General features: G+C 45.2%; 1 protein-coding gene across 8 annotated transcripts in view; it reads left to right on the top strand.

Moving 5' to 3' along the window:
• The window catches only part of gria3a (glutamate receptor, ionotropic, AMPA 3a), a 70,974-nt gene that overhangs the window by 17,770 nt on the left and 26,256 nt on the right, over positions 1-26,948 (top strand). For all 8 annotated transcript variants that reach the window (XR_003750197.1, XR_003750199.1, XR_003750198.1 and 5 more), the window contains exons 3-4: positions 933-1,172; positions 19,173-19,360. Coding sequence is in view for 5 of the 8 variants with exons in the window: in XM_028984801.1 (XP_028840634.1) it covers positions 933-1,172; positions 19,173-19,360 (428 nt within the window). In the remaining 3 variants the exon portion in view is untranslated. The remainder of the gene's footprint in view (positions 1-932; positions 1,173-19,172; positions 19,361-26,948) is intronic.

Genomic DNA, 26,948 nt, shown 5'->3' with positions numbered 1-26,948 from the left:
CTGGACGGGAGTAGGTCTGGGGGCGGCAGGACGGTGGGGGAGCATGGAATCCCGTCTTAACCGATGGGTCAGGTAGGTTCAAGGTCAGGGGCAGGTAGAGGTTGTAGCCAGGAAGTTCCGGTCGGGGTTCCTTTCGTGGTTTCCAGGGGATCAGGCAATTCTCGAAGTCGTGGGCAGGCGAAGGTCGTATTTCAGGAAGGTACAATTATCTTAGGTCGGGGTGAGAGAGCTAGCGTCTCTGGCGAGTAAACTCATACAACTCATACAAAGAGCGGGCGTGTCTCCTTGGGGTTACCTCACTTTTATACTTGCCACCGCCCGCTTCCATTTCCTCTTCCGGGTCGTCGTCTCCCAGGCTGGTGAGGCGCCCTCTAGCGGGCTGGAGGCGCGTTGGCCATGACAAGTCCATATTGAGGAAGTAGAGCTGTCAGTCATGGCTGTGGGCTCATCAGGGATGGGTGGGCAGACAGTTACACTTCTCCATGATACAGGTAACTGGCAAGTGTTTTTTTTTTCATTAATTTCTTTATCGCTTTATTTCTGCAAACCCTGAAGACATACTGCTGCGCGAACAATCTGTTATGGCACAACAGAAACCAGGTCCCATGTCTGCATTCAATTCTTAGCTGGCATTACAAAGACCTGTGGTGCTGGTGCAGTTTTAGACACAGACACGATCTGTAAAATGAGCAAAAACACATACGCCTTCATACGCATAACCCCTTTGCCATGATAAATCAATGTAATGCACGGCCTCCTGTGCCTTATTGCTTTATTATGCAAATCTTATGCAAGATCCTTCTAAGTGATGGACCTGTCAGCTCCACTGAGCATAGGAAAAAAGACAGAAATGGCTTACAAGGCAAAGTCTCTGTATGGTATCTGCTATGGAATCTGCAATGTGTAACCAGTATTCTCATTTTCTTTTGCAGTCTGTTCGCAGTTTTCACGTGGCGTGTACGCCATCTTCGGCTTCTACGACCGCAAGTCCATGAACACCTTGACGTCGTTCTGCGGCGCTCTACACACTTCGTTCATCACGCCCAGCTTCCCCACCGACGCTGACGTCCAATTTGTCATCCAGATGCGGCCTACCTTAAGAGGGGTTGTGCTAAGCCTGCTTGGCCACTACAAGTGGGAGAAATTTGTGTACCTGTATGACACAGACAGAGGTATGTTCACCAGGACAAACGAGAACTGCAACTGGAGTGGGAGACTGAATGCTTTTCCGCGCGTACGTTTGCTCACCCAAGCCTTGATTAATTTGCCATGTCACCATGATATGGCTCCCTGCTTCTGAAGATTGCCTGGATAGGCTCTACCCTCCAGATTTGGAGAATTGGGTTTAAAACGGGTAAATTGATGGACAGAGTAGCGGACGCTCCTGGACAAGTCATTTTAAAAGGATTGCGATATTCGTGAGTTATTTTTGGTAGCAGAAGCTCTCTGGTCTTTAATCATTAGGGGGAAAGTGTGTGTGAATTAGCGTGACCATGAGCGTGAACATGTGTGTGTGTATATGTGTGAGCGAGGCTTTAATCCTCCTAGCTGCCGTTGTGAATATGACTGGCCTATAATTGGATTATCTGAAGCGGAAGCGCCGCAGACTGACTTTATACGTCCTTCAAGCCCATCGCCGCCACCTCCGCATCTCTCTCCCTCTGCGTCCTCCTCACATCTGGGAGGGCAACTGTGGGATTTTAAATTAAACATGTACACGTCTGTCAGCGCGAACCAGAATGAAATATTGCAGCCTTTTCCATATGTGCGGAACACCTCTCCGATCCTCCCAGCGAATAATGCAGCTAGTGAAGGGAAATTAATTCAAGCCGGTGAAGACCACGGTAATAAATTGTATCAGACTCTAAAATGAATTCTAATGCACTGATAATGTAGTGAGTGTGACAGGGAGCAGTGCTTAATAAAGCCGTGTTGGGGAGAAAAGCTGAAGGTTGCTGGAATCATCTTACTGAGGCAAGTCAGGGATGGAAGACAAACGCAAATAAAGGTGGGGCTGTGCTCATTTTAGCAATTTTGGAGATATATCACTACTAGTCTGACAATATTTAATTCATTTAAATTCATTTAAGGCAGTTGACATTCTAGCTATTGTTTCACCTGGCTTTTGTTACGGTGATTTAGCAGGCTGTGAAGCTTTAAAAGCTTTATTCACTTTTATATTTTCATTTTAATTTTTATCATGTATGAGAATTCAGTTTTACATTTAAATTTGACATTTTACAGCATTTATCAGATTCCAGAGCGACTTACAACCAGTAGTTACAGGGACAGTCCCCGCATGGAGACACTCAGGGTTAAGTGTCTTGCTCAGGGACACAATGGTAGTAAGTGGGATTTGAACCTCTGTCTTCTGGTTCATAGGCGAGTGTGTTACCCACTAGGCTACTACCACCCGTTTTACCCCAAACACGTTTGGAAGTGTAAATATGTTTGGTGATTACATGAAGTACTGCCTCAGTGTCCAGTGTACATGAAGTAAGCTCAGTAATCCAATGTAGAAATGCCATCTTTTTTCTTTTTTTCTCACTCTCCACCTCGCTCTCATTTCCCAAAGGTTCCTGTTCTGAAACGACAGGTAACCAAGGCTACAGCAAACTTTCACATTAGCTTAGACAGACCGTCTTCTGTCTAAAGAAAAGAGAACATATCCCTGCTTCTTCTTCATGCAGTTCATGCGGATTTTTTGGTTGAGGAAACATTTTCTCTGGGGGTCTGCTGCGTCTGGCTGTCAGGATTGCCTGCAGCTGGGCTCCACACCTGACTCCAATCCTGACGCCCCATAAATGCCGGATGTTTCCGCCCCTTCTAGGTCTCCGGCATTTTCGTGAACTTGACATTGTAACCGTGTGTTAGTAACTGTGTGACGTCACCCCCGGGAAACTCTGCGAAACCCGGAAGCGACAACGTCAGCGGGTGAGTGGGCGGAGCGAGGACGTTGGCATCGGCAGCAGCGAGGAAGTGACGTGGGCAGCGAGCGCAGAAGATGCGACCCCCACGATCTTCGGCATGTCGAGCCAAGAACTCTGCGCTCTGCTGGCAAGGCTCCCCGTGGACTGGGACGACACGGACGACGACGAGAGCACGGGAGACGAGAGTTGGGCTCCGCCCATCGCGCCAGTCTGCGATCGTCGCAAGGTCCGTGGGAACCCACGTCACTTCCAGGGGGGTGAGAAGCGACAACAGCGGCGTCCCTCCAGCGCGGAGGTTGGCAGGCTCCAGACCGAATGGCCAGAGTACTGTCCCTGGGAGTTGATCGCACCCTGGGTCCAGGATGTCCGCAGGGTGGACGACCCTCGGAGTCACAGGTGGGAGGACACGGATGATGAGAGAGACAATGACGTGGATTTTTGTTGGGCAGTCGGGGCCGGGATGGCTCCACCCAGCGCGCGCGTCCGAGATTGTCGCGACATCCGTGAAGATCCACGTGACTTCCGAGGGTATGAGGTCGACACGGACTATGACGAGGATGACGCCGATTGGGCAGTCGGTGCCGGGATGGCTCCGCCCATCGTGCCCGTCCATGATCGTAGTGAGGTCTGTGGAAACCCACGTCAGTCCCAGAGGTGCGACAACAGTGAGGAGGAGGACAGCGATGCGGGGGTAAGCTGGTGGAACAGGGCGACAGGAGGTCGCCAGCCAGCAACTGCACTGCCGGAACTGCCTCACAGGGAAGATGCCCTCCCAGCTCCAGTCGCCGACCCGCCTTCCCTCTGCTCGGACGTTCCCCAGCTGAACGGCAGCGCATCACCAGCGCCCCCGCATGCTGGAGAAGACGTCCACCACCCCCCACGCCACACGCCCACCACCATCTCCAGCAACGTGCCCAGCCCCGTGTGGGACAGCCAAATGGTCCCAGGACCCTTCAGTGGGGCAGCAGACATGGATGAGATCACCACCATCCTCACGTGTCTGACTGGATCAGCATGGGGCTGGAGCACAGCCCTCTGGCAGCAGGGAGAGACCGACAGGAGTTTTTGGGACTTCCAGCAGAGACTGAGGGCGGAGTTTGATCGGCCAGAGCCTGAGCCAGGGATCGAACTCTGCCCCTCCACCACATCCAGTACCAGTCAGGATCCGGGGCAAGAAGACCCAGCACTGGCGGGCGACGAGAAGGTCGCACCTCCCGAGATCCTGGCTGTGCCCCCTGAGGAGGTCCCGGAGAGCCCAGAGAGGGAGCCAGACGACCCTCTCTTCTGTCTGTCTCTGTCTGTGTGTGTGTGTGCGTGGTATATGTGTCCATATGTCGCCCCCACTTTGTGTCCACCAGATGGCGACCCAGCCGCGGAGCCGAACCCCAGGGAGGAGGTTCCTGACCCGAATGTGCTGGTCCAAGGCGAGGTGGACAAGCCCCAATGTACCCCTAAGTCCAGCCGGGGGGGGTGCTCCCCCAAAGAATTTTTTGGGGGGGTGCAGTTCGGGTTGGGGACTCCTCCTGAGGGGAGGGTAGGTGGGGAAGCGATTGAGTTGTGTCCTCCGGTAGCCGGTGAGGAGGGTGGGCCAGGCATGGGCCTGCGTCTGCCTCCAGAGGGGTGGAGCGCCATAGAGCCCCCGGGTAGGCATGAGGACCAAGCTGGGACAGGCAGGAAGAGGGCCTGCTTGTCCCAACGGACGCAGAAGGGGCTAGCCGGATGGTCTGGCAATGCCCCCCCCCCTTGGCACCAGGGCTGTGCAGCGAGAGGGGCTGCATAGTCCCAGAAGGCACCAGCCTGGGGTGCCTGGAACAGTCGCCGGAGGCTCTGGGACAATCTCCCTGCGCGGTGCAGGGGGTGACACAAGACGTGTCAGAGGGGACGTGTGGAGACAGGGCCCACACGTACCCAGATGGATCGGCCCGGATTATTGTGTGCAGGTACGGGAGTCCGGGGCCGCCATGCGGGACCACGCCGGGGAGCCAGGCCGAGGGTCCGGGGCCGCCACGCGGGACCACGCCGGGGAGCCAGGCCGAGGGTCCGGGGCCGCCACGCCTGACCACGCCGGGGAGCCAGGCTGAGGGTCCGGGGCCGCCACGCGGGACCACGCCGGGGAGCCAGGCCGAGGGTCCGGGGCCGCCACGCCTGACCACGCCGGGGAGCCAGGCCGAGGGTCCGGGTCCTCCAAGGGGAGGATACAGCAGGGCAGGAGCCCTGAGGTTGCCGCCGTCCGCCCCGCCGCCTCCACTGATGGTACTGTTGGGGCTCCGAGGACGTAGCCCTTGGTGGGGGGGCTCTGTCAGGATTGCCTGCAGCTGGGCTCCACACCTGACTCCAATCCTGACGCCCCATAAATGCCGGATGTTTCCGCCCCTTCTAGGTCTCCGGCATTTTTGTGAACTTGACATTGTAACCGTGTGTTAGTATTTTCAGTTCTGGCAATCGCCACACGCCTGCGGGTTGGTTTACGTTTATTCCCTTTTATTTCCCGTTTTGGCCACCACGCCATTGTTTATTTGTATTTGTTTGTTTATTTAATAATAATAAAACCCTTCCCAGCATGTCAGACCTCTGCGCTTCCTTCCCCCGTAAGCCCGAAGACGTGACACTGGCATGGCTTCTTTTTTCTATGTTGCCTAGTTTTCATGAAAATTCTGCTTACACATCATGTGATTTGCACTTTAATTGCGTATAAAAAACCAAGCAAGGCAGTCGGGTAAAAATTTGAAAAGTACACATCTCTGTCTGTGTGGATGTGTGTTTACACATGCACTTTGGAATGAGTTGGAATGCTTTCAGCCTGCAGTAGATGTTAGTTGTACATATGCTTGAGCCTTGACAATTGCTTAGGGACCAGCCACTCTGCACTTGCCTAAATGCAGAACCCCTCCCTATGGACTTTCTGGGTCAGAGGCCATACCAACTTACACTGTCCATGGAATGCAAGGGAGAACAAAAGGTTGTATGTAATCAAATGTGTTTAAAGAGTTAAAGTGCATTTCTTTAGGACAAGTCGTATATTTTTCTGTAATTTGCTGGGGGACCTACTGATTAGAGGGCCGCTTCCTTAACGCTAGGCCACCACTGGCCCATGGAGCCCGAGTTCCCTCCCCACCATGCTGTGGCGCATCCACGGCTACACTACCGTCCCAACTCACCTCCGGCCTTGTCACAACTCCCCGACCGAACGCCTCCGGCCCTCCTCTCCAGCTCGTCCAGTGTCCTCTCCCAGTACAACGACTTGTCCCCTCGCTCCAAGCATGCATGCAAATGCGTCCCTGAACTCGCCCAGTGACAGTAATAGTATTAATCTGAACAATAAGGACTGTTTATGTACTCAAATGATGCTACTGTTTAATTTAAATTAGTCAATTTAAAACACAAGGTGTGCTCATCTGAATGAATTAGTGAGACAGTGAACTAACAAGCTGAAGAAGCAATATAAAATGAGATATAGAAGAACATGCTATTGCTAAAATACATTTAACTAAAAAATTATAAATAAATGTCACAATCCACTTCGAGCTGAATATGAGCTGAAAGTCATTAAATCGGAATCAGAATTGTGTTTTACAGTTTTTTCTGATTGTTTAAGCACATTTTTTGTAACTATTGGCTATTTTTGCAAAACTCTACACACAAATAAGAAAACCTTTCACCCAATTATCAAAACATTGTAGTTCTCTTGCAAAAGCGAACACAGCTAGATTAACTCTTCACACCTTCGTAAAAATGGTGTTTTCGTATCAAACAGTACACACAAGCCATCATCTACTAAGCACACAATGCGCCAACTGCACACTGATGGTATGAATACAAAACACATCTGGCTTTTGCTTTCTCTGTGTACAGATGTCAATATGAGGTCATACTTTTGTCATAGTGTCATGTAAACATACAAGGATCCAAACTTCAAGTATTGGTGTTTATTCACACTCATAAAAAAAAGTCAGAACACAAAATGGTAATTTCACAAAAAAAGGAAAATAAATAGCCTACATCATGTTGTCTTTCTGGGTCAGGCCACAAAATTTCGTCCACATCGCATGCGATATCCTCCAGTCCAAGGCACCGGAGAAAATATCTCCTTGAATGGCGTATCCAGGCCTGACATGATGCCTGGTCAATATCTCCACATGCCTCCTCCATTGCCTGTAGAAGGGCTACCTGTTTATGAGGATGACGGTCGTACACTTTCCAGTGCCAGGCAGAGAAGAACTCCTCGATGGGATTTAAGAATGGAGAGTATGGAGGGAGGTTGAGTGCCATGAAGGATGGGTGGTCTGTAAACCAGCTGCAGGCCAAAGCAGCCTTATGGAAACTAACATTGTCCCATATGATGACATATCGGGTATGCTCTGGTCTCTGAACAGTGAGAATGTCATGTAAGGTGTCCAGGAATGCAATAATGTGTGCAGTGTTGTATGGGCCTATGGTTGCATGATGGTGAACAACACACGTGGTTATGCACACGTGGTTATGTTACCACCACGTTGTCCTGGGACATTGATGATGGCACGGTGTCCAATAATGTTCCTGCCACGTCTCCTGGTTTTACTGAGGTTAAAACCGGCCTCATCTACAAAAAGTAGCTCATGTCCTATGGCATCTGCTTCTAGTTCCATCACTCCATCACAAGACAAAACAAATGCAACACATCAGGCCCATCACCATGTTCACTATATGGGTCTCTTGATCTGGAGTGAACATTCTTCCTCTGCCCCCAACAACAACTAATTATCTAAAACAGTTTTCACACGTGAAAGTGTGCCAGACAGTTGGCAAAATAGTGTTAATGATAGCCATACATTTTACATACAATTTTGCTAGGAGTGTGTTGGAAATTTGGTAATTGAGTGTAAGCAGTGAGTTGTGTTTAAAGTTCTGCAAAAAGAGTGTTGTGCAGTGAATTGTGCCTACAGTTTTGCAAAGTGTGTGTTACAAAATTGCAAACTGAGTGCAAAGCAGTGTTTGTGCTTTTAGTTTTGCAAACTCAGTGAGTGGTTTTGCCATAAGTATCAATAGTTTTAGCAATTGTGCTATAAGAATCACAGTTAGGGTTTAAGCCATCAGAAAAAACTGTAATGCCAAGTATTAAATTCATCAATTAGTACAGCATGTGCATGTATTTTGAGTCAATGCTACATATATAGACGTATACACAACATTGTTCAATTTTAAACAATAAATATTCCAACATGGTAATGAGCACAAGAAAAATCTTTTTCTCTTCTGAATGAACTGAAACGACAACATTGCATTTCTAATGCACCGTTCAAAATGAGATGCTCATAGTGCTGCATGTTGAACGTTGCCCTGCTGTTAAATTACAACGCGTGTTGCGGCATGTGTGCGTTGCAATGCTGTAATAATACCTGATGTGTTGTGTTACCCTGCACCCTGTGTTTTGGTAAATAATGGCAAATGAACGTGTAGCCTGAATGACGGGGTATTCGTGTGTTATTACGCGCTCAGCATGTTTACGTGCTGTTAAAAGAAGCTGTTTATGTGTTACTGTGTAAGTGGTGTGCGAGGAGTCCATCTCATCGCATCGTAAGTGCAGTTCTCTGCGCAGTAATAGGCCTCTCCTCTGCATGTCTATATTTAGTTGGCTGTTTGGACGGCGCGTAGGAGAGCTTTATTAGGGCATAAAAGGGGTCAGAACTTCTTTTCACTTTCATGCACATCCACTTTTATTCTAACCAAAAAAATTCACACGGACTCTTGCTTTTTGCACATTTTCTGATTGTGTTCGGCTTTATGTCTAAATGACAAAGTCCTCTGCAGATCTAACAGCTCGACACGACTCGTTTAATCTGCTCGGCTAATTATCAGCTCCCTCGGTGGCTGCTCTTATATTTTATCCTCCTGAAGAAGCAACAGATTTTAGTGGGAGCAGTGGAATTTTGTTTTGGCAGTAACCTTGTATTCACTGAACTCAGCTATCAAATAATTAACCTACACATTACAAACTGTCTCCTACAAATCGTGCTTCTGCCAATTTGCCCCCCGAGGGGAACAGTCATGTGTCGCTGTTTTTATCGGCCTGGACTATTGATGTCAGCGGCCATGAAATTAATGCGCTCTCTATAATCCATAAACTCTTTCCTCACCCAACCATACTTCCTGACCAGCTCCACAAATTAAAATGTGCGGAAAGTAGGAAAATGTGTCAAGAAGACTGTGGTGTCCCATGCAGTGACTATAGCATTTGGACTTAAAAACCCTGACTTTTGTCGGCCCTCCACTGTGCCACCATACTGAATTATTATTCATTCATACCTTGTGTATGTGCATAACATCCATCTGTACTCAATCTCTCTCTTTCTTCCACACACACACACACACACACACACAATCATCCATGGGGCTCATGCATGCCGAATCGGCTTCCGGTTGGATCGGTCACCCTTTCCCGCCGGTGCTGGTTGGAATGTGACCTGACTTACGAGACACACTTTATCTACTGAGTCTGAGCGGAAACTACTTCCATTTGTAACACACACATCCAATTTCCCCTGAACTGACAAGCACATTTCCACAAAGAGCCACGGACACAAGCACACACAGATACCCAGAGCGATATTAAAAGCGCACGTGTGTGTTTATTGAGATGTAAGTGAGGATCTGAGAGGACAGTGTTTGTTAATGTTCATGTGTAAGAATGGCCATCCAGGCAAGTGACAATCAGCCCGGATGCTCTGTTATTGAAGTGTGTGTTGATGAAACCTGATACTTGAATTAACTATATTTTTATCCTTGGAGAATTTCAGACTTTTTGATTCAGACCACGTACAATTGACTCACAGCCATTTTTAGATTTGTGAAGGATGTACAATTGCATGCAAAAGTTTAGGGCATCTTTTGTTTGAAACGTACGTTGCTGTGTGAGTATGAGATCGAGAATTCGCCAAAGGCAAAAAGAAAACCTATTTTTGTTTAGGATTTTATGCAAGAATTGTGTTTATACAGTACATATAGCAGACTGTTGGTGGTGCTAATGGTGGTGCATTGACTCCTGAACAAATTTGACCTTCATTGTAGTCACAAGATGAAAGCTTTCCTGCATCCTAGCCACTAAATTCAACATGTTATATTTGCAAAGTAACATCTTAACAAGACTGCTGCATTCTGGCCCAGAAATAGCTGCAGACCATGCTGGCTCTTTTGTAGACCTTTGTATGAGTGAAGTATTGAAATAAAATAAAATTGTAATGTGATTATCTTTTGCTCACTTAATTATTCACAAAATAACTATTTGCAAAAACTAAAAAAATTCAAAGTACTATTTTAGATGAAAACATGCATATTTGACGTTGAAAAGTCAAGATGTTAGCATTTTTTTCTAGTAACTGAGTTTTGATTTTCTCATCACTCTGCTGCACAATTGGCTTTAACCAGCTGCTAAATTCTGTTGAACAGTGTAGACGACCTCTATAAAGGTCACCTGAAAAAGGTCTTCAGAATTCTAACATGTAAAAAGGGCAAAAAAACCTTGACAGGTGAGAGAAAATCTTTTGCAGATCCTCCAGTGAGGAGAGGAAATGTCTTTATCTGAGCAGCTCTGGTCTTTTGGGTTTCAGCTGTTTAGGGAATAGCTAAATGATAATGTTAATCCTGAGATTCTGCAGTACTTGTGTGATGGTAGAGTGGGTGGAGGATAGAGTGGGATGTATGAGCCACTCGGGTCCAAACAACAGCGCTCCTCCCTTCCCTGGTCTCTGCGATGCCACCATGGACCTGTAATATCAGCCAGGATATCTGATGCTGATTTCTCAGTCTATTTAAAGCATAAATAGAGGGAGGTTTAACTCAGGACTTTTGTGCGGTGAGGGCAGGAAAACAGACACCGTGTGTGCACCCCTCCAGCTTAAAACAAACAGAGCTCACAGAAAACACATTTCACAAATCAACTCTCCTCCAGATAAACCTTGAAATGGAAAAATTCTAGAGTGTGTCTGGGATTGTGTGTGCTTGCCTGCATGTCGATATCCACTTGAAAACAGCGAGAGGGGGAGAGAGTTTGTGTGTCTGTATGTGTGTGCAATGTCTTTAGTGCAAAGCCAGACCTGATTAATCGCTTCCTGCTAAATGACTCAGTGGGGCTCCTTTTTGGAGTGCTGAGTGCCATGAAGTGACTGAGCGAGGGAGCGATTTGGTGCGTGTTCCTTATAAACACTAATGCACCTGCACTGTGGAGCAAAGGTCATTCTGACCTCTGGCTCTCGGGGCATCGCCACACCAAGCGTGTGATCTATTCCTTTTTCAAATATTTATTATGAAAATATTTTACAAGTGCCCATGCATTTTACATCTCATGCATGAGAGCATTTGCATTCAAATCTGTATTTAATGTTGACTGGATATCAAAAAGTTATTCATATCCAGAGCTCTAGAGCTTGTGAAGAGATCAGTTGTCAGATTTATTCTGACTAAATAATGCCACATTAATATAAACAACAATATTTGGGAGACATTGTTAATCTATTGGAAATCTTTAAGGCATTTGTGTGCTCCTGTGTGTATTGATAGGATAAGGAATTGTACTAATTGTTTCAGGATATTGATTTTTCTAGTATTGCACTGTATTTATTTTTTTTTTACTATGTGGTTTTGGGAGAGTGAAACACTGAAACCAGTTTAGATGTTCTGTTTCCCCCAGCTTTCTCTGTAGAGTTGAAATTCCTAATGCAGTTCGGCATTAGGAATTTGAACGTTGCCACTGGCCTCTTGGTAAACTTCTCTTTAACCAATTTTGGTTTGATGTTATGCTTGCTGGAAAGGCAATAGTGGCAACTATTCCTCCATGTCCTAATGGTGGTCCCATCATTTCCCATAACAAATTAAATATCCTGGTGTATATTCTGGTATATAAAGACCTCATGATACCTCATAATGCTTTTTGCCAGCCTTTTCACTTCAAAATTCTCATGAAGTTACTATTGGTACTGTATTGGTACTATTATATACTATATGTGCGAATGGGGGGTGATGGGTCAAATGTACAGAATGGCAAAGTATCCACAGTCCACCACTTGCGTCATTTTTTGATAATAAAACCCTGTACACTGTGTAAAAAATCTACTTACATGATCATGTATGTAGGAAGCCAACGGCATGACAAATGTTTAATCACCTCAGAAAACCAGACAACTTTAAAACCAGCAGGACGCTTGGGTAATTCCAAGTACACTGAAAAAAGACAAAAAAATTAGACTGCTTAGTTTAAAATAGCAAACTAATATTTTTAAACTACTGTACGGTTTACTTTTTTTAAGTGCATCCATACACTGCAAAAAGTTAACACTGGTTAAAATTAGTCACAACTAATATTTAGGCATTGGTGTAACGTAAATAAACCTGCTGTAACCTGGTACCATTAGTAACATTGCAAGGTGATTAAATATGCTGGCAAATGAATAAACAAGACAATTAATAAATTTATTAATGGAATTATGTGATTATATCTGCCGTTTGGGGGGGCTTATATTACCAGGATGCAATATTTGTAGGGGCCATGACCTCCCTAACATCCCCGCAGATTGCGCTTGTGTGCATATATTAACTTGAGCTCGTGTGAGATACACAGGTAATTAAACTGTCTTCATTTGTTTAAATGTTTAGGTGTATATATTTTTTTCTTTCTTTCTTTCTTTCTTTCTTTCTTTCTTTCTTTCTTTCTTTCTTTCTTTCTTCCATTCATTCATTGATTGCTTTGTGTTATCTGCCCAGCTGTGCAGAAGCTGCTGGTAGGTCTCTAATGCTTTAAACCATAATGAGCGCGAGCCCCACTGCAGGCAGGCCTGTGTGCTTTAGTTTCTCTCCACAGGGGCCACTTACTCAGCCCAGCAGCTCTGGCCTTGATCCAGGTGTGCACTGCTTTTAACTGGAGGATTCGGTGAATGAGGAGCACTTTAGTGCACTTACACCGATCCTGCAGTACACCGCTCTCTGCCATAAGGAGTAATAAAGTGAGGCAGGATGGTTAAAGTGCCCTCTACCGTTTCAGCCCTGTGGAGAGCAGTTCTCATTTTCTCCTTTCCTCAAACACACGCAAAATGAGAGCTATGCTCCTTTCTCCCCGCTGTCCTTTAGTATGCATTAGTGTTTTTCCCTCCACAAACTCCATTTCACAGACAGCTCCTCAGCCCAGTTCCGAGTGCAAATAAGTGCTCTACAGTGACCCTCACGCTCCTCCCTTCATGTTCTTGGCTGCAGCCGTACCCTTGTGTCAGGGGCTCGGGATGACCCCCATTGTATCTGGCATGAGCTCAGACACCCAGACAAGAGGGGTTCCAAATCTGCCTTCCCCATCACATCCATTATGATGCTGGCAGTCAAATATAAGCCAGAACTGTGTCACCCACCAGCCTTCTCATTTGGACAGCCCTGCTTAGTCCAACCCCATGTGTTGCTGCAGCTGTGGGCAGAACTTGACATAGAACCAAGAGGTTCCTCACCTCCTATCAAACTTGATCAAGATGACATTAACTGTCCGTATCAATATCTTTTGATACCTGGATCAGGGCTGGGTGATGGTGATGTGTGTAGGTGAAAGAATAAATATGAATGTATGCTAATGGTTATAGGCCCAGGTGTCTTTGATGTGTAGTGCCGTACATTAACATTGATAAGCCGGTGTTTGTAAGGGTGTGCGGGTGTAGGCAGTATTGATTTCAGTAAATAGCGCTTTCAGTAAATAAAGTAAAAAAAACGGGATAGGGATTTGAATACAGACAGTGCTGAACATCACTGGACTAAAATGCTATTCGTGTGAAACATGCTGTTCTTCTTTGAAATGTTCTACTCTTTAAAATTACACTTCTGCCTGGGGCAGTGGTGGCCTAGCGGTTAAGGAAGCGGCCCCGTAATCAGGAGGTTGCAAAGCACCGTCCCCACACACTGCTCCCCGGGCGCCTGTCGTGGCTTCCCACTGCTCACTCAGGGTGATGGGATAAATGCTGAGGACAAATTTCACTGTGTGCACCGTGTGCTGTGCTGCTGTGTATCACATGTGACAATCACTTCACTTTCACTGTCTTTACTATAAATCTTGGCCATGGCCATGTCTGGAAGCCTCTTAGCTCTCTATATGTGAAAGATATCCAGAACTAACAGGTATATTAGGCAGACGTTCTCTTTTTCTGTTTAATAGTGCAGCCTACTTGTATTACTTTTAAATCAGGAAGATCTGTGATGTCAGGTTTTGTCTTCAGAGCAAAAAGAATGTCTTCATGGATGTGTTATGGTAGCCTTTTATTTCATATGCAGGATAGGTGTCGACTCTTATTACATGGAAATAATGGAATAATGCTCTTTTCTGTTTACACACAGTGTTTTTATGTAAGGTGATTGTCTTTATTCTAAGTGGTGTTATTGTGCAGTCTGCGTGTCTGAAATCTTCATCACCTCTAAAGATGTAATCCTGTGGGAAACTGTAATCAGAACATTATATGTTGGTGGTAGTAGCCTAGTGGGTAACACACTCGCCTGTGAACCAGAAGAGCCAGGATCAAATCCCACTTACTATCATTGTGTCCCTGAGCAAGACACTTAACCCGAAGTTGCTCCAGTGGGACTCTCCCTGTAACTACCGATTGTAAGTCACTCTGGATAAGGGCGTCTGATAAATGGCATAAATTCAGGCACACCACAGTCAGGCACACCAGAAATATTTTGATATGTACGTAGTTATGTATTTTAGAATTTGTCAAAAAAAGTTCACTTGAACTAAAAACTGGGGCAGGGTAAAAAAAACCAAAAAAAAAAAACCATCACATCTCTGAGAGTTGTGAGTTGACAAGTGATCTCTACACTCTCAGTGTGGCTGGATGGAGCAGCTTCTCTTTTTAGAGCTTTGCTCCTGTACCACACCAACATTCGGAGAGGCAGGGAGATCTTTTTTTAAAGAGGTCACCGCTTCCCTGGGGAGGGCAGGAGAGTGAAGGAGAAGAGTCACCTGACTCCTGGGCTCATTTGTCTCACTGGTCACTTCCCGTGGCAGGTGAGAGAGGTCCAAAACAAACAAGTGAAAGTGATTGTCATTGTGAAACACTGCAGCACAGCACACGGTGACACGACAAAATGTGTCCTCTGCTTTTATCCATCACCCTTGGGTGAGCAGTGGGCAGCCATGACAGGCGCCCGGGGAGCAGTGTGTGGGGACGGTGCTTTTGCTCAGTGGCACCTTAACGGATCAGGATTAGAACCGGCAACCTTCTGATTACAGGTACCACTTTCTTAACCGTTGGCCACCACTGCCCTAAACAAACAAAATAAAACCCAGACGGATATGCTGCAGCGGGTGCTCTGGGTGGGAAGGCACCCCATTCTACCTGAATCGTGAAAGGCAGGTAATGCATACATGTGCAGTGGTGTTTGTGAAAGAAACAGAAGGAAGACACACCCATTTTGTTGGTGTTACGGCTCCCTAAAAACATATGGATTGTTAAGTATGCATTTTCAGTTAGGTACACTGTGCATGCCGCTTACTGCCTGATTACACATAATTATTCATCGATTTGTGATGCACTGCAACGGTTGTGTTTTAATTAGCAAATCTGCAGCGGACAAAATGCTGCCATGGGTGAGCGAGAGAGACAAAACAGCGTCACCGAGCCATCCAACCCACGGAGGCTAATTATACCAAAAGCTGAGTCACAGATGTGTGCAGCAGCCCTGTTGGAGTTCAGTGTGTGTGTGCGTGTGAGTCTCTGTCTGACAGTGAGCTTCGCCTTGCCTAAATAAACCAGACATTCACTCTGCACAGTCATTTTCGTCTGCGACCACCTCATAAAGCGAGAAGTGATTTTGAGAAGTGGTGGACCATATAAAGAAGCAGAAACACTTGTGCCCATTCCCTCACACCATAACAGAGGGCCTTTGAAAGCGATTCATTCCACGCATCTGGCAGCGGAGGTCACCGCCCGGCAGCAGTGGCTCCCGGGCCATCCGAGGATCAAAATGTCACTTGTAAAAGAGACAGAGGCAATATCCCTGGCATGGCTTCGTACTGACCCCGGTAATTACACTGTCCGCGGTGACAACGCGTCAGCTTATCAGAATTCGTAATTGGCTTTTTATGTTCTGCTGTTGTATAATTGTCTCTTTTTTAAAAATGCCCCTGGCTACCATGCAGCTGTTCGCCTCTCTTGCGATACAAGCCATCTGTTAGCAAAGTCAAGGGGAGAAACCTTGAACTGACTTTTGCTTACTGACATTTTGTGTGTGTGTGTGTTTATATCTACCTGTCCAAACCAGTATTCTTCAAGTGCAGTAAGCCGTGGTAACGCCCAAATTAGATTGACAGAGGTGTTTATATATGTGCCAATCAATGAATATTTTCAGACAATTATTGAAAGTTAATAGAAGAAGCCCAAGATTTAGGACTTACTAGTTGCTAATAAAGCAGGAAACCTGAACTTGTAAATCAGCTTATGCCGCTGGTGATGGACGCTAAACAGAAGCGGAGTGAAGTCATTATTTCTAAATCCTGCCAAATCCTTTTTAACACACCCTGGATACATGTTTAAAATGTCGTTCATTACGGTTCAACCTTCCTGCAGACTCTGGAAGAAACAGAACATAAATCTCACATATGCACACATTTGAGCAGAATCTATTAGCGATATGCTTGCACAATGTTGTTTGATAATCTACTTCACAATGGCACAATTACCATCACCCCATTCCTGCTATCTACGCGAGCAGAAACTAAACGAGCTGGCAACTGAATGTTGGATAATAACAGAATTTATAAATCATAGCCCTTCCTGCCAGTCTCCCTAAATAGGTGTTGGCAGCAAACTATATGCTCCAACGTAATATAATATTACGGCTTCTAAATGCATGCTTCAGTACCTCATGCCTCAGTTTGCGGTTCATTCATATTTTCCATGATAACTTATCACAATGCCACTGTGTGAACAAGTCTTGGCTCTGCTGATAACTAAACTCTCCACCCTCCCCACCGGTGGATATAAAACATGATCTGGGAGTAGGATGAAAGTTAATTACTAAGAAATAACGCACATGAGGTTATATACTAAACAAAGGTTGAACATTTGATGCTCTCCAAAGCGGGGAGCATTTGCAGCATTCCACACTTTCGGCTTCTCAAGACAACCTTAATTCAGAGAATGGTCCTGAAGATTTACATTTACATTTACAGCATTTATTAGACGCCCTTATCCAGAGCGACTTACAATCAGTAGTTACAGGGACAGTCCCCCCTGGAGCAACTTAGGGTTAAGTGTCTTGCTCAGGGACACAATGGTAGTAAGTGGGATTTGAACCTGGGTCTTCTGGTTCATAGGCGAGTGTGTTACCCACTAGGCTACTACCACCCTGCTTTAGATGATGACAATAGTAAACAAAGCAGTCATGAAGGTTAAACTCACTGAAGGCATAAAAACTATGAATGAACACATGTGGAGTTATGGACTTAACAAAAAAAAGGTGAAATAACTGAAAACATGTTTTATATTCTAGTTTCTTTGCTCTGATTACTGCTTTGCACACTCTTGGCATTCTCTCGATGAGCTTCAAGAGGTCGTCACCTGAAATGCTTTTCCAACAGTCTTGAAGGAGTTCTCAGAGGTGTTTAGCACTCGTTGGCCCCTTTGCCTTCACTCTGCGGTCCAGCTCACCCCAAACCATCTCGACTGGGTTCAGGTCCGGTGACTGTGGAGACCAGGCCTCCACTTTTTGTTAAGTACATAACTCCACATGTGTTCATTCATAGATTTGATGCCTTCAGTGAAAATCTTCCAAAGTAAATGGTCATGAAAATAAAGAAAACACATTGAATGAGAAGGTGTGTTTTTTTTTATTGGATTCTTCGAAATGGTCTTCATCTTAGTCTCCATAACTGCAGCAAACTTTTGACTGGTGGAGTACAGTCTGAGAACGCCTGGATGCCAAATGTACTGTTTTTTTGTAGCCTATATTGACTTCTAGTCTCTCGTTATGTTTGTGTCCAGCACCTCATCACCCATCAAAGATGCATTAAATAAATCACAATTACTTTTAACCATCCAACAGAATGCCACTACTAACTACATTTACATTTACAGCATTTGGAAGATGCTCTAAAATGTCCACCATAGAAATCGCTCATTGGTTCACGAGAGACCTGTCTGTGAATTCCACTAGATGAATAACTCAATACATAAAAAAAACAACAACAAAACATGTAAGACCACCACCTAAGAACCAAGACAGAGAAGAGTCTAGATGAATGCTATCCTTGTACCTTGAGACATGGTGGTACCGGTCGAGCAGTGCTAGAGGATTAGAGAGATTGTGGGGAGGAATCAGCAGGAATAAAAAGCACTTCGGTTTTGCTGCGGTTGAGTTTCAGATGATGAGCTGCCATCTAGGATGAGTTATCAGACAGGCGAGCAGAGATCTTGGTGGACATGTGTCCATCTGATGGTGGAAAAAAGAAGAAGAGTTGGGTGTCATCTGCATAGCAGCGGTAGGATAATTCATGCGAGAATACTGAATATAAACATGGCGAATGCGTCGGTGCTTAGTGTTCATCAGAATTTCACTACTGTGTTTCAGAGGTTGATGTAAAAAATGACATAAAATGCCTTTAGTACTCCACTCTTTTACATATCTGTCCAGGTCATTGTGAAAAACTAGAAAACTAGAAAAAAAATGCACTTGGTTTGTGAGCACCTGCCACCCATAGCTCTGGTGGGCCAGATCTGCCAGCAGTATTTCACAGAGCATTTTATTTATATCCATTAACCTTGAGCTGACATAACGGACTTTGGAACAGATCCGCCGAAATGGAAATGTCTACGGTTGTCACTATGACAACAGCCTTTGCGTTTGTGTTTAGAAATGGTGTCACGGGTCAGAGACCTTAAACATAATAAGCTTTTCCAGAGCTGCCAGAGACTAGCTGAATGCCATTATGAATGCAGAACTGTGCTCGAATGCAAAATGGTACAGACAGGCACACACACATTTATGCCTTACTGTGAAGCATCGAGTGTTCTTATGTTATTTTCATCTGCTGTTGCACTTGTGTTACTCGGGGTCTGATTATATTGTTTCTATGTGATTGTGCGAGTGAATAATTTATTTTCATTATTGATCTGGACCTCAGACTCTATGACGCAAACTCGTACCGGATTAACAACCCTCTACAAAACAAAAAACACTTGCACACCAATCTGCCCATGAGACAGGTTCTAATCAATGGGGATTCTGGTTCCCATGTTCCCCCAGGGTTCTCCATCCTGCAGGCCATCATGGAGTCGGCCGTGGCCAGCAACTGGCAGGTGACGGCACGCTCGGTGGGGAGCATCACAGACCCGCAGGAGTATCGGCGCATCATAGAAGAGATGGACCGCCGCCAGGAGAAGCGTTTCCTCATTGACTGTGAGGTGGAGCGCATCAATGCCATCCTGGAACAGGTAACACACAGGATTTCCAACAAAAAAACTTTACTGAGTGAGGTGGGGCCCATCAATCACATATTATGATTCCTGTTGCTTCATCACTAATAAATACATTTATGTTTATTTCTTTCAACAATCCACCATGAATGGAGGGATCTGACCACTTTCAAACCCAACATAGTAAATCAGTAAAAACTTTTTTTGCATTTTTTTGCATTTAAATTATGGCAAGTTCACTGCAAACTTGGTATTTGTGTTTAACACGACAGGCTATTTAAAATATGCATTAGAAAAGCCTAGTCAGAGAGTTTCTTTGAGTGAAACTTTTTTTTAACCTATTGATATAATGCAGTGTTTTTTGTGGTGTAATTTTTTTTCCAGGATCTGTTTGTCTGTCATCTCTGGACATGTAAAATGTCTAGTTTTTTGTCAGGTTCTCAATGGTGTGATTGGGCTTTGGACAGGTGATGGGTGCATTTTTTCTCCATAATTGGGTCCACTTGTCCCCTTAAACGTCCTGAATGCAATGGAGTCTTTCAAGATGATTATGCTCCAGGTCATGAGCATCACTGAATGGTTGATGAAGACGTTTTATAACTTTAGTCACCACATCTGAACCCAATGTTACACAGTGATTAACCGGGATCATTTCAGCCAACCATTGTAATTTTGATAATTGACTGAAATCATATTTTTTGCAAATCTCTATGGAAAAAATACATCATAAAACACAACATAATACTGTACTATTGGAGAATCAACCAATCAATCATAAAACTGCAGTTCCATCCTGTCAATTGCTTTTTATCTTGAAGCTTTCAGCCAAGTGACTAAATATAAGGAGCACCTCTCCTGGAGGTTCCTGGAGTATCCTTCACATACAATATCCTGGGAATTTGTACATTAGAGCGCGCATGAGAGCATGTAACAAGAGTAGTAAAGTGAGTAAAGCACTCGCCTATGAACCAGTCCACAAAGTCACAGGTTCAATCCCCACTTACTACTACCAACTACACAAAGACTAAAATTTCATGACGAAAGCACCATTACACGAAGACAAATGGTGCTCATTCAAATTTTTTTGTCTTTCGAGTGATGTAACCGTGTTTCATGGAGGCATATGTTTCTGCTCTTCTGCTGGACTGGGTGCCCTTTTTGCTGAATGCCGATTTAATTGTGCATATTGTTCTTTTGGCTAACTGCGCTCGTGGTGGCTTTCAGTATTCATTTGCCCTCCTGATTTAATTCTGCCAATTCAATTCCATTCAGTCCCCCACTTAGATTAGATTTGTGTTGTATTGAATTTGCCTGGAACTAACTTTTATTTAGAAATATGACCAGCTTTCATGAAAGAGACAAAATCTGGCGCTTGAGCGGCATGGCAGAGGGAGAAAAGCCAACGTGGCGCCAGTTTTTCTTCTTTTCCCAACAAGCCGCATGAGAAGTAGAGGATTAGATTATATACTGCCAGCGCCTGCTCGGCCTGAAACATTCGTGGTGCAGGAACATGGTTGTTTGCGCTCTGTTTGGCTTTTTGGTATGTGGGTGGGTTGCTGTTAACGCGATGCAGATCGTTGCATGGTGATATTATGGATTACATGCGTTTAGAGAATCTGCACACGTGCGCGATTCAGTTATGCGCCGCAGACATCTCCCAAGGACAGTGTGTTTAATGGGTCACCACCACACCGCCGCTTTTCCGTGACAACGCCTGCCTGTAAGTAGGACACGGCGTCCCACAATGGGGAATAAGCAGACTAAACTAAAAATACAAAACACGCTAAAAATACACGCACCTTCCTCCCCTCTGGAGCCGCGCGAAGGCTGCCGCGGCCCAGCCGCGTTGGGGCCGTGGTGGTGATGAGTTTCCCCCTTGCACTGTTTGCAGCACCTTTAAAACATTTTGAATTGGGGAACAAACAATTGTTGAGGCGACAGACAGGGAACAAGTGACACACAGAAAATTGACGGAGAAGAGACGTATTTTTAGTGTGAAGGTTGCTCAGAAGGTCCACGGGAAGCTGCCTTAGCAGGGCCAGGACTCTGCCGTTTTCATGTTTTATTCAGCGATCGTTCGGATGAAAGCCCGAAATGTAAAATAGTTTCTGTTTTTACTCCTTTTTTTTTCTGGTGCCGTCCGGGTGGTACAGGTGGTCCTGCATCAACTCCAGGGCTCCGCGGGACTTCAGAGGGATTGAGAGAATGTGAGCTTTGGCGCTCTTGACAAGTCTTTCTCTCCGTCTTTTATGAGCCAGCTGTTGTGTGATTTAAAATTAATGCTGTGCTCCTCCAACCTGTGGGCGCTCTGTGCATTGGGATGTGTGCTTGTTTGCTTCTGTGTGTGTGTGTGTGTGTTTGAGAGTGTGTATTACCCTTCTGCTGCAGCAGCAGATTTGTATGATACGCGGATGTTTCCCCACTGGACTTAACCTCCTGCTTAAAGACAAGAGTAACTCATCCTGGAGAGTGTTTTTGTGTGTGTGTGTGTGTGTGTGTGTGCGTGCAAATGTGAAATATAGAAGAAGCATATCCTCTAGGAATGGAGAAATACCAACCTAATAATGCTGCAGCAGAAGGAGCATGGACTAGAGATAAAAGTATATGCCCTCGATGTATAATTCATCGTTTACAGGGAAGATGATGGCGATAACACAGACAAAGTCGATAAGGCCGATTCTATAATTCACTCAGAGGAGCTGTGCGTTGTGCGCTACACTAAAAAATTAGTGTTGCTTCACACGTACTCCTCCGCAAGAAAAGAAACCGAAATGCAGCGAGGAGGATGAGCCAGAAATCGGAGCGTTGTGATGGAGACATTGCTGTGGGTAGCTGTGAATGGCGGCGGCTCAGGTGTGTAATTCTCACCCCCGTAAAGCCACAGACATGCATCCGAACCTACGGTTCCCTCTGGAGGAGAACCGCGCGGCGCCCCGCCTCCAGTGATCAGGTGTACATCCCTTAAACTAAAGAGGAGCGAGAGAGAGGGGGAGAATAAGGTAAAGGGGAGACGTTTGGGAATAGTCACCCAGAGGAGGGGGATGTGTGAAGCCGGCAGAACTTCTGATCACAGAGAAAACGGGGGAAAGGGTGGAAGATAGCTCATCAGCTTTGAAACGGGGAGACAGGCCGAGAGAAAAGGAGGGGTGGGAACAAAGGAGAGCGATGGAGCAGAGCGGGGAGGAAGGGTGGGAGGAGGAATATATTTTCCAGCAGTGATTATGGGTATATGGTGAATTACTGCGCCCTATCTGTAAGGTTATGCTGGCTGAAACCGCCAGTGGCCTGGACTTCGGGGAGATTCTATCGCTGGACCCGCCTCGGCTCCAAATGTCTTCCTTTTGACGCCGTTAAAGACTCCCATGCCTGTCGTTCTTCACTCTTTAAAGTCCTGGACTGGTTTACATTTCCTGTTTGTATATCAACTGACATAGTTGCATCGATAAAACTGAGTTTTTTGGAAATGTATCCCAGTCGGTTTCCTCCTACAGGCTATTTAAATAGTCACTGTTAAACTGTCGCATTGCTGCTTCATTGAACATGAAAATCGTTGAGAATGACCCTGTGACCCTGACGTGACCTGAACAGGTATATGTATGGGCTGCATAAATGAGCTGAACTGGATTTGGTTTAATTTAAACAATAATACAGGAGCTATATAGGAATAGCATCACAATGCCCACATGCATGCACACACGATCATATGCTTTACGTATTTCTCAGCATTTATCAGACGCCCTTATCCAGAGTGACGTACAATCAGTAGTTACAGGGACAGTCCCCCTGGAGCAACTTAGGGTTAAGTGTCTTGCTCAGGGACACAATGGTAGTAAGTGGGATTTGAACCTGGGTCTTCTGGTTCATAGGCGACTGTGTTAACCACTAGGCTACTACCACCCATTCAGATCAGATCAATACACACACACACACACACACATTTAGTCAAAGAAATGCACACACAGACATGTTCATGTACACGGTACATCCCAGACATGCCAGCTCTCTAGAGATCACAAACATGCATGCACACACCGACTCTCTCATACTCGTAATGTCGGCCGGCTGTTACCGATCCATCCCTGGCAGACTCCGGCCCCAGCCTGAGTAATTAGAATAGATTCCCCAGAGGATGCTTAGGCTAATGGGCTAGCAGCCCGGTTGAAAGAAAAAAAGAACTGAGAGAGGAAGAGAGAGATGAGTTTGCGTTTGACAGAAAGAAAGGAGCATGCGATGAAGGATGGAAAGAAATGGACAAAACTGAAGATGTTTTTTCTTCACTAAATGAGACAGAAATCCATCTTCCCTTCTCTTAAGCCATCGAAAGAATGGGCAATTTTCTCCTTTCTCACAGCACTCATTCTGGTAGGAAACTGCTAAGTGAAACCCGCACAGGAGAGCCAATATGGGTTATTTACCAAGATTGGGCTAAAATTAGCTGAAAGTGATATAGCTATAGAAATTCTATATAGGTATAAAAATTGATATTGGAAATAATACTTACGGTACATAATGGTACATGCTGTTTGTTTTATGTTTGTAAAATGTCTGCATTGTGCTATATGAATGCTATGTGAATGTGTGTACAGGTTATTGAAGTGTGCGAAACGGTGAAAATAATTTGTCCTGGCAGCAAGTTGCATCACGGTTACAAGTACGGAGGGACTGACCACAAAGAGAGCAGGCAGATGTTCCATCTGTAAATGTGTGTGTACGTGTGTGTGTCACCTACTGAAACCCCTACTGCACTGAATCCCACCTTCTATTGATTAACTAATGGAGAATTCATTTTGCACACTGATGATCAGTGCGACCTACGAAGTAAACTAATCCTCACACACACACAAACACACAACAGATCAAGCTGATGCACAAACATCAGAAGAGAGGAATTCAATATCAAATTGCAGCACTGCTTCCACAGAACACTGGATCAATCCTTTATAATTCTCCCTTTGAACAAGAATCAGGTGCAAAATAAAAGTCTATGTTTAGCAATCTTTCAAACAACCTTCGTCACTCGACTGTCTCTCTGCCTGTGGCCCTGTCCTACATTAATTCGCCAAAACAGGCCGTGGAATAATTATTTTGAGGTCATTTTATTTTGGCCTCAGGTATGACTGATGCGATAAAGATAAAAACCTTCTGTGTAAGCACCTCTATGTGCAAGCGCCGCAGACTCGGACCTTGTGCGTGTGGAGTTTGCATGCTCTCCCCGTGTTGGAGCGGGTTTCCTCCGGGTTCTCCGGTTTCCATCCAGAGGCATGCACACTGGATTTATTGGTGACTCTAAACGTACTGTAGGTGGCGTTGTGGAAATCTTTCCCACACCGAGCATCTGAGAAGCCGCAATGAGGAGACGGTCAACTGAATTTAACCAAGTTTATTTAACATGCGCATGGCGAGCTCGCTAAGAACTTCCAAACTCTGAATACAGTGATGAGCATATATAGTCAAGTGATTTCGCAACAAAACCCTGAACACAAGCTTAATTTTTTTTTTTAGAAGGTGTCGCGGTTCCGGCGCTGGCGAAGATGCATTCGCATCACTTTGCAAAAAAGGGGATTTATTACAACCATGACATAAGCATTTAATCCATATTTAAGCCTATGCACAGTGGTTGTTTAGTTGTTCAGCAAGTAAGTGGACTTGAATTCAAAAGGTTGTGGGTTTAAATCCCAAACTGCCAAGGTGCCACTGAGGTCCCCTTGAACAAGGTACCATTCCCACACACTGCACACTTCTTGCTATGGGTCATGGGCTAAATGTTTCACAATGACAAAACAACTCACTTTCACTTGTCCACACCCAGGAGTAGTGCAAGGACCCATCCCCTCCATTCCTACACCATATTCATTTTTTGATTTCCGTCATGAATACTCCCACTCTGGTGTCCAGTCTGAAATATTTGTGGTTGAGAGGTAGCCAATTTACTTAAAATTTTGGCCTTTGTTAACCATTCAAGTTGTAATCCAAGCTGTATAACACACAGTTGCTGAGTGTAAACATGTGAATATGACTGAAATGTTTGATAAGAACACAGGAAGAGCCACAATTTTTTATGTCAAGAGAAAATAGTGAACAGTGGGAAGCTGCTTCAGACGACATCTACGGATTTTTCCTGACGCAGGCTGAATAGCTCATTGCTTCCGCATCAATAGCCAATCAGACACCAGGCATTGTCCTCAACTGGCTATTATTCCCCACGGGGGCACCATCTCATCTTCTGGGTCTTTCATGTGGGCATGTCTGCCTGTCAGTCTGTCAAATCAGAAGTGCAGAATTGGCGCAGAATTGGCTGCGGCGCCATTGTCCCGTGGAACAGCCTCTGCAGACAGGTGCATGCGGCCCAGTGAAAACAAGCCCCACGGCCGAGCAGAGCCGGGAGAGGCAGAGGAGCGGGGCCATCTGCGAGAGCGGCAGATGACGAGCCTCTCTGGGGAGCAGGAAGTGGAGCGGCGCGCAGATCCCGAAAAATATTTACTGAGAAGACACGCTGCTTGGCCAACTGCGGCACTCAGAGAACAAAACACACTTTCATATAGTCTCTATCACTCACACACACAGACACGGCAGATATTAACAATCGCTCACGGTCCAAAGGCTGCCAAGTCCCCCGTGCGGCATGATTTGGCAGACTCGGTGAAGTGTTCTTTACTTTCGACTCGTCTTTCCCTTTCAAGTTTGTGCTGCTTGGCAAATGAATGTGCATGGATGTGTGGTGCAATCATCGCAGACAGCAGAAAGTTGGTGCTTTCATGGGCCAATAATCTGAAAATCTGTCCAGCGGACTGATCGTAGGCCAGAAAATCGTTCAATAAATAAAACAGCAATACAATGCAAACACACGCACCCTGCCTGAAACCAGTAAAAAGGGCCAGCAGTGCTCTCTCAGAATGAAAACAGCATATAAATCACACTCTCGACCTGAGTGGTTGGATTGACACACTGACTGTCCTGTTGCACTGTGACCCATGACGCAGTATGTGACCCATGCCCTGAAGTATGGCACAGCCACTGTGAATAATCAGTGAGTGAAGTGAGATTGGTAATTAAATGTATTTTCCATGATGAGGAGGAGAAGACAACTAACAACAATGCCTTATATATAAAAAAAAGGAAATATAAGAAACAGAAGCTTAAAATTGTGTTCATAAAAGCACAAATAGTGGATTTTTGTGATTGTGAATATTTACCTTTTAAGAATAATGTGTATTTTGGAAGAATAAGGCACAAAGTTCACTTGATAATGCAAAAAGCACTGCCACTGTTTGGTTTGTGGCGCACTTATTCTCACAAGCAGCATCAAATTCCAAACTGCTCAATCTACCCAATCTGGCAAAATCACAGCCAGAGCAGGGATTCATGTCTGTGAACTTTATGGTTGTTGGGTTTAATACATATAAACCTAGACCTGCACAGATTTATTACACTAGCTAATTGATGGTGTGTATGCATGTAATAAAATGTTCTGTAAATACAAAAGAACACAGCTGAAATGATACAAGCAGAAATAACAAAACATTGACTATAAATATAAGCAATTTTCTGACATTCCTATCAGTATATAATTGGGTTAGCAAACTAGATAAAACAACCTTTTATACTG

The sequence above is a fragment of the Denticeps clupeoides genome, chromosome 6 (assembly GCF_900700375.1).
Source record: "Denticeps clupeoides chromosome 6, fDenClu1.1, whole genome shotgun sequence".
Classification (NCBI taxonomy): Eukaryota; Metazoa; Chordata; class Actinopteri; order Clupeiformes; family Denticipitidae; genus Denticeps; species Denticeps clupeoides.
The sequence above is the reverse complement of the archived record's forward strand: the minus strand, read 5'-3'. Positions and strand labels throughout refer to the sequence as shown.